The sequence below is a fragment of the Danio rerio genome, chromosome 23, assembly GCF_049306965.1.
Source record: "Danio rerio strain Tuebingen ecotype United States chromosome 23, GRCz12tu, whole genome shotgun sequence".
Classification (NCBI taxonomy): Eukaryota; Metazoa; Chordata; class Actinopteri; order Cypriniformes; family Danionidae; genus Danio; species Danio rerio.
This window is the reverse complement of record NC_133198.1, coordinates 32,515,825-32,525,000: the sequence shown is the minus strand read 5'-3', so window position 1 is coordinate 32,525,000 and position 9,176 is coordinate 32,515,825. Positions and strand designations below refer to the sequence as shown.

At 34.4% G+C, this 9,176-nt stretch overlaps 1 protein-coding gene across 7 annotated transcripts in view; it reads left to right on the top strand.

Annotated features, from left to right (window-relative positions):
* Nucleotides 1-4,230, top strand: part of clstn1 (calsyntenin 1) — an 87,492-nt gene extending 83,262 nt beyond the window's left edge. For 4 of the 7 annotated variants that reach the window (XM_009296877.4, XM_009296878.4, XM_005162269.5 and 1 more), the window contains one exon: nucleotides 798-4,230. In XM_009296877.4, coding sequence (XP_009295152.1) covers nucleotides 798-992 — 195 coding nt within the window. In that variant the 3' untranslated portion in view covers nucleotides 993-4,230. The other 3 variants (XR_012398417.1, XR_012398416.1, NM_001077784.2) reach the window with 2 other exon arrangements.
* The last annotated feature ends 4,946 nt before the right edge of the window (nucleotides 4,231-9,176 follow it).

Here is a 9,176-nt window from a genome sequence, read left to right as displayed (position 1 = left end):
TTAGCATGTTTTAACAATTTTGACATTTCTTGCTGGCTGTTCAGCTTTAATATTTTTATCATGTTTAAGCACATTTCTAATGTGCATGTAGGACGTTGTTAACATGTTAGCATATTGCTAGCATGTTTTATTACAGTCATCAAATTTGTTTGATGTAGCTTACATATGATATAGCTAATATTACTCCTATGCATTATTGTTTATGCACTGCTGTTTCATCCATCCATCCATCCATCCATCCATCCATCCATCCATCCATCTATCTTTCTATCTAACTATCTGTCCGTCTGTCTGTCTGTCTGTACGTTCGTCCGTTCGTTCATCCATCTGTCTGTCCATCTATCTATCTATCTATCTATCTATCTATCTATCTATCTATCTATCTATCTATCCATCCATCCATCCATCCATCCATCCATCCATCCATCCATCCATCCATCCATCCATCCATCCATCCATCCATCCATCCATCCATCTATCCATCTATCCATCTATCTATCTATCTATCTATCTATCTATCTATATCTGTCTGTCTGTCTGTCTGTCTGTCTGTCAATCTATCTAATCTATCTTTCTATCCATCCATCCCTCCATCCATCTATCTATCGTTCCATCCATCCATATATCCATCCATCCATCTAAAACACTTAATAAAAATAGTACATATTTTTTAGTTACTTGCAGCATCAGAGCATCATGGACATTCAATATTGCTGTTTAATTATTAAAACACTAAAGTAAAGTCTTAGGGGTGGACTTCAAGGAAACATTTCAGCTGACTCTTTCATTTTTCCTAGACTTACGAGGACCAGCACAGCAGCGAAGAGGAAGGAGATGAGGAAGAGGAGGAAAGCGAGGATGGAGAGGAGGAAGACGACATCACCAGCGCAGAGTCGGACAGCAGCGAGGATGAGGCCGGAGAACAGGAGGATCAGCAGGGCTCCAGCAGACAGCAGCAGCTGGAGTGGGACGACTCCACTCTCACCTACTGATCCACACAGTACACACTACTACAATTACAAAAACACACACACAAACACAACTATAAAGCCACCCCTCACAGTCACATCCCTCTGCCAATAGGGACGCCCTTGTTCCCCCTACCCAAGGAGCCATGCGTATAAGCGCAGATATATGTACAATATAAAAGCGAATATATCCGGTGTCTGTCGTGACAGGTGTTGCAGTCCGCTTCATTCCCACCCGCTGAGGCTTCCCTAATGACATCATATTGTGGTGGTATTCAGTGTAGTATAGTATCACAGCTATCTCAATACAACTTCCTAATTTATTCAGCTTTTTTCTGGAATTTTGGCCTACGTTTGCATTTTCCACACTTCTTATTTTCTCCGGGAAATGATTTACTGTATACTCCACATAATGCACCATGAGGTTTAAGGGTTGGTTTGCTCTGAGGATGCTTTCCGATGACTTTTCCTTTTTCCCTCTTTATATTGCATGGCAAGATTTGCAATCATGGGTATGGAAGAATACAACCGCTTTTTGATATTTTGTAAATAAGACCATGTAATTAGTCAGTGTGTTAGTGAAAGCCTAACCAGCGGTTTCCGGTATCTTTAAAAAAAGAAAAAAAAAGGCACAGTGTACCTGCTGTAGAACATTTATGTCAGATGCTCTTAGCATGTTTCAGAAACCTTCGGTAAATCTCACGCTCGTACAAAAAAAGACGTCCGCTTCACGGAGAGAAACCCATGACTGAGGCTGAGGTTTCTGTGGCAAAGTGTCGTTCATTTTGTCTTTTCTCTTGGAGGTGGGTGCGCGCGCATCTTTTCCTTTCATTCCGTTTGGTTTCGTACTGTCGAGTTGGTTCAGTGCTTTACATATGCTAATTTTAGCTGGGCTTGCAATGGCACAAATGCTACACCAAGGCTTCAATGTTTTAAATCCAGTGACTAATAATCACATTCAGGTGATGATGAATATACGGTTGTTGTTATTTGTTTTATTTTCTTCTTCTTGTGGTACTGTATGTTGTACAGTTTAGGCACACTGCAGTTATTTAAGCCATTCTGAAGTGATAGTGCTTGGGTTTCCTCTCATAAATAATAGAGACCAATTTGGAATCACAGTACGCACTCTCATAACCCAGTCTGAATAACATTTATGACTGAAATGACGTTGAAAAAAATGGGTGTGCTGGTGATTATCGACAATGTGAGCACTGCAATAGACTTCAGTTGGTGAAGTGCTTGCTTAAGATGCTCGGTTACATAACCGGGGGGTTATTTTTGTTTAATATAATTCAGGATTAAAGAGAGTTCACCCCAAAACTGTCTTCATGTACTCTACTTGTTTTAGACTTATGTTGAACCCAATAGATATTTTGAAGATTGTTTGCAACCAAACAGCTAGTGGTAGCCATTGATTTGTCTAGTTACCAGCATTCTTCAAATGATCTTTTAATTCACATAGGTTTGGAAACAAATTGAGAAAATGCCATTTTTTGGGTGAACTCTTGCTTTAATCCACATGATTCTAGTCATTTGGAAGCCCCTAAATACATAACAAGGGCTATCACAGCGCGTTAAAAGAATTAACTTCAACCCTTTTCAACTATTTTTGCAGGATGGCCGCTAGATTTTATTGTACATGTACTGCAGAGTTGTGTAAAGATATTTGTTTACATTTGGTAAACTTTTATTCCTTCGTTTTTTTGGGTGACACTATCAATCTACTCCAGATTTGCAGGTCATTTCTCCTGGTAGTCGCTCTCAGAATCATACCATCGTTTCATTTCCTTACTGTGATTGGACATTTCGGGATGCACCCCCCTCCGAAAGTGGTCAGTTATTGGGGAAAATACTATTCCGCTCCCATTGGGCTTGAAAAAGAATGTCAGTTATCTAGCAGATTGTACTTTGACTGATTGTTTCGTATAAGACGGATGTGAAGCTTTAGGGTACTGCATTCAGTTCCTTCGTTTTGTTTACATGCATGTCTGTTCTCAGTTCTCAGCCTAAATTATGTGGCGGTGATTGGTGGATCGAAAATTATTTGTCATGTCAGAAAAGGTACAAAGTCGATTAGAAGGTCTATTTTTGTGACCCCTTTTATTGGTAGGCGTTTTTATCAGGTCCCCCTTCAAAAAATTGTGGTTTTAAGAAATAATAAATAAGCAAGTGAATAAATAATGGTCTATAATTCAGCTGGTGGAGTTGGGAGTGCCTTTTGCCTATCACAGCGCATTAATAACACAACTAACCAAACACTCATCCATGCCATTTTTTAGTTCTTTGCAATTTTTTAATTATTAATTCTTAGATTTGGTACAGGTCTGGAGAAGTGATCTTATTTAATTCTGATTATTTTTTTGGTTACAATAGGGATCAACAGCTAGTTTTATCAAGAGTGGACGTTTTAATTGTCCTACATAGATGTCTCGTGTTCATGTCGATGTGTAGAGAAAATAGGTCCATACTGTTCTCATCAATAAATATTGTAATAAATCCTGTTTGAGGAGATTCACTTTGAAAAGATGTACATTATTATTATAATAATAGGCTGCATATATGTGTATAGTGAAAGGTGCATTTCCTGAAAACGCTGTGAAGCGCAGCATGAAATTCACGAGGAGCCGAAACATGACCGTTTCTCACTCAAATGTAATAGTCGCTCACGGTGTATTGCAGACGTTTGATCGATGTAGACCATTCCATGAGACCAAATTCAGTAGATTAAATGTTTGTACTGAAAGATTTCAAATAAAATCAAAATCGCACAATTGTTTCTATCCTCCCTCCTTTTCCCCTGATGCAAATATATTCATCTGCTGGTTCTCAAGGGAAAACGATGTGATTTTAAGACACCGACGCAGAAACTTCCATAATAAACAGGCAGTTTGTGCTGGATGTGAACCGCTGCGATCGGTTGCAGTCTATCGGGGCATTGTTTTTTTGTTTTTTTGCATGTGTAACACAGATCTGAATATTTGCTGTAAACTGGCACATGGATGTGTGTGTTCAGAGTGGTGTAGATGGCGATATACTACTGAATCAAAGATTATCTGTCACAGATTTGCAGCCTTCGGTGGTCATTGTTCACGTTTTTGGATTACTTTATTTTTTTTTGCTCTAGAAATGAAACATGGGGATGTCGTAGAACTGTTGGATGCTGCCTTCCAGCTCATTCACTTTTCTATTATTCCGAGGAATAATTGTAGTGAAGTTGATGCTTGCTCATGAACAAAATAAAGGATGAGATGGGAATAAAGCTGTGTTGGAGAGCAAATTATTGACATTTTATTATTGATAGTTATGCGTAGATTCTGTCATTGTGCAATTTTACCAGAGAAAAACATGATTTTTATACTGCTGTAATATATACACATTTACAGCGTTGGGGGTACTGCAATACAAGTAACGCGAGTGATGTAATAATAATACTTTTCTAAGTAACACGTAAAGTCACACATTACTTAAAAAAATAAGTAAAAATATTTGAGTTACCTTATTTTATTTATTTATTTTTATTGGTGTTTAACAAGACTATACATAGTAATATACAATATAGCATAGAACAAATTAAAGACTGCCTTAGTTTTTTTATTTTCCCACTATCCCCTCAAAATAAAATAAATAAAATTTATGAATTATAAACAAATATATTCTCTGAGAGAATAAAATATATGTGCCCCGGCCCGAACCGTGTGATTGAGCACGTTGTTTGGTAATATGAGGGGAAAAAAATAAATAAATTTGGTAACACTTTATAATAACTACACACTATGAATCATTTATAAGGCATTAGCATCTTGTGAATTAATTATTTGTTAAGCATTAACTCTAGATTAAGCAGTTTATAATTGCAGCTACAAATGCTGTATTCTTGACATATAAGCACTTATATAATGTGCTTAATTGTATTTTCATACTTGATGGTTAATGGTTTAATGGTTTATTTTTCATTACTAAATTAAGTATTGCGTTATTTACAAACCATTTGTATTTAGGAGCAGTTGAGGGTTTTTAGGAAAATTCAGAATGAGTTGGTAAATGATTATTAAACTATTGAAATCAACATTTATCTGTCTTATTATTCAGACACATACTAATAGTTAACTAATATGTTAATAAATACTTTATTAACTCAGCTTCATGCAGTTTTGTGACCTAATCTAAAGTGAGGACTATTCATGCTTTATAAATCCCTTATAAATAACATTTAAAGGCTCAGTATCAAATGAACAATAATCTTTGCAATCTTATCTAAAAAGTAAAATGACTGTATAGTTTAAACCAGGGGTGGCCAACCCTGTTCCTGGAGAGCCACCTTCCTGCAGATTTCAGCTGCTACCCATATCAAACACACCTGAACCAATTAATTAGGACCTGAACACCACGAGATAATTACAGGCAGGTGTGTTTGATATGGGTTGCTACTGAAATCTGCAGGAAGGTGGTTCTCCAGGAACAGGGTTGGCCACCCCTGGCTTTAACCATTGCGAAATAACAGAAGTGTCAAAATACAACATGAAACTGGATAAAACAACAACAATATAATATTTTAACTATATAATAAGATGCAATGTTTAAACTCTACAGTGTTTTTAGATAGGGTTGCAGATTTATTTTTCATTTGTAGTAGTTACATTTGAATAATGTAGTTTATGTCATTTTTCATGTTTAGAATTTAACTGAGCCTTTATTTGTCATTTATTTTTATTTTTTTATTATTTTTTTAACACTTTTATTATTTCAGAAAGGTGTGATACATTCAAACTGTATTAGTAACCAAATACCAATCAAAGAACTCCCGCCCCATCCCAACGTTCAAAATAAAAATTAAAAAAAGAAAGGAATAGAATAAAAAAATGCATTCTCATGCGAGGAAAGTAATACAAAAACAAATAAATAGAAAATAAAGATTAACTAAAATAAACTTAAAGATAAAAATAAAAAGGGCAATTTTGTTAAAAATTTAAAATATATAAAAAATAAATACCATTAAAACATTGACATTTCAACATATACGTTCCAGTGAAAGTATATTAAAGTTAGTCATTACAAACACAGTGTATTTTAACAGTCACATTGTTTGGGATTACTAAACAGTCAGTCCACTGTTATTTAAAAAATGAAGGAAGAAGTCCCAAATCTTGTAGAATATGTGCATTTTTTGTTTGATTGAATAAGTCAACCTTTCCATTGCTGTACAGGAAGCCATTTCCTTAATCCTTATTTGTCATTTATAAGGAATTTATAAAGCATAAATAGTCCTCACTTTAGATTAGGTCACAAAACTCCATGAAGTTGAGTTAATAAAGCATTTATTAACATGCATAGTAACCATTAACATATGCCTGAATAATAAGACATATAAACGTTGATTTCAGTAGTTTATTAATCATTTACTAACTCATTCTGAATGATCCTAAAAACCATCAACTACTCTTCAATACAAATGGTTTGTAAATAATGCGATACTTCCTTAAGTAATGAAAAATAAATCATTAACAAAGTATGAAAGTATATTTATTAAGCACATTTTAAATATGTTTTGAAGTCAAGAATACAGCATTTGTAGCTGCAGTTATAACCTTCTTAATGATGTTTATTAATGTTGAGTTAATTCTAAACAGATAATGAATTTACTATTTGCTAATGCTTAGTAAATGATTTATATATATTTTATACAACAGTTCTGTCTGCTTTCTGAATCTGTTTGCTGTGCAATATATTGCCAGTAAAATCACACAAAGCCCTCTTCACGCTTCACCTTTATGTATTACACCACATAATAAACCAATGCAACTCCTTTGGTACAGTCTGTAAACACCCCCGGGTTGCCAACTTTGGTATAGTACCTGATCGCAGTGGTCACCCAAAACCCACTGCATCCTATCCCGGTTCTCAACAGTGTCAGAGACCTCACCCCGATCACCCGGTCTCCTGGATTTTCAGACATCTTGGCAGGTATGCTGGTAAGTGATATTATAAGTCGATCTCTCTCTTTTGTATGCTGCAGTGCTGTATTTATACCGATTTGCTCACAAACACAACAGCAGTCTGGTAGTGACTGCATTGCTTTTTTTCGGGATTAATTATTGTGATATCCTGATTGCAACAGAAAAAAACTGTAGACTGTAACACTGTAAGAAGATATCTCTGTAGATGGATGGCATTTCATGTCACGTTCAGCCTTAAAATCTTAAAGTGTGAGCAAAATCACTTGTTTTATCATCACTTTAGACATTAGGCTAAAGAGAGTCATTCAAATACTAGCTCTAAAGTGATGTTGGTGAATTAGCAGTTTCTGCTTTTCTGATGTCAGCTGCAGATGTGAATGAATGGCGGAAGAAAGTAGTTCCTAATAAAAAGGGGTTTTTAGACTCTCCGTGTTCGATTTTTCTTATTTATATACACGATTGTTCCGTCGAACTGTTGTATAAGCGCAATATCTTACTTGTAGCAGTGCGATATGGCTGTATATCAGCACTGGTGGGACACTAAGGCACTCAGTCTGCTACCTCTGCCAACCCTCTGCCAAACGCCTCCCACCAGTGCCGATATACAGCCATAACACAGTGCTACTCATGTGATATTGCTCATATATATATATATATATATATATATATATATATATATATATATATATATATGTATATGTGTGTGTGTGTGTTTGTGTGTGTGTGTGTATATAATAACGCAAACTTTTGATATTTCAGGCTGTCAAGGGGAGTTACTTTTTAGATCAGTTCGCTTTAAAAAATAATTAGCTGAATCAAAATTTGTGTAATCACGTTGGATCACACTCAATAAGAGAATGCAGTCCCCACAGGAACAGACAGAAATCAAAATGGCAGAGCCTTCATTTCTGTGATAAAAGTATTTTCATCATTCTGAACACATGGAAGAAAAGGGGATTATAGTCTCAATGGACAGTGACTTCACTGAACTAAGACAAAAACAAAAAGGAGTAAAAACATTGCTTACAACTTTCATTAATCTCACTGAAAAAAGTATTGCATGCAGAACTGTTGCAAACAATTTATTTGTGTTGAATTTAAACAAACAAATTTAGTTCAATAATGTTCAAGTTAATTTGTTTGTTTAAATTCAGCCCAAATAAATTGTTTGCAATAACTTGACGTAAAAATAAATAAATAAGTAAATCCAAAGAATTGTTTCCGTGTACGGCATGTTTAGCATCAGAAAGTTCTCAGAAGGCAACATTATTTTTTATCTTTTTTTATTATTATAATTTTTATTTTTTAAAGATACAGTTATAGTCAACAATTTTCTTTCTTTTTTTAAATATTTCCCAAATGATGTTAAACAGAGCAAGGAAATTGTTGTGTGTCTGATAATACTTTTTCTTCTGGAGAAAGTCTTATTTGTTTTATTTTGACTAGAATAAAAGCGGTTTTTAATTTTTTAAAATACATTTTAAGGACAAAACGATTAACCCCTTTAAGCGATATATATTTTCGATTGTCTCCAGAACAAACCATCATTATACAATAACTTGCCTAATTACTCTAACCTGCCTAATTAACCTAGTTGAGCCTTTAAATGTCACTTAAAGCTGTATAGAAGTGTCTTGAAAAATATCTAGTCAAATGTTATGTACTGTCATCATGGCAAAGATAAAATAAATCAGTTGTTAGAAATGTGTTTTTAAAACTATTATGTTTATAAATGTGTTGAAGAAATCTGCTCTCTGTTAAACAGAAATTGGGGGTAAAATACATGGGGGCTAATAATTCAGGAGGGCTAATAATTCTGACTTCAATTGTGAATAAAGGTTATACAGTGTGTTGTTAAAAGCAAAGCCCCTCTATTAAAAAAAGTCTCAGGCAGTGCCGTAATGCACTACTTTCCATAAAAAATAAGTACATAACTCCTTTTTTGAGGAGTAACTCAACATTGTAATGCATTACTTTCAAAAATGACCTTCCCCAACACTGAATATTTAAATAAATATAGATTTGTATATTGAATCTAAAATTTGTGTATGTAAATGTGGGTGTTACATATTGCAAGTGGACTTAAATCACAATAATGTTCACATATACATATTTATAGATTAAATACATGATTGTGTACATTGTACATTTACATTAACTGTATGTTGTATTTTTATATAGCTATTTATATAATAATTATTATAATAATAATTATATGTTTTTATTTACTATTTAAAAATGCATTTTAATA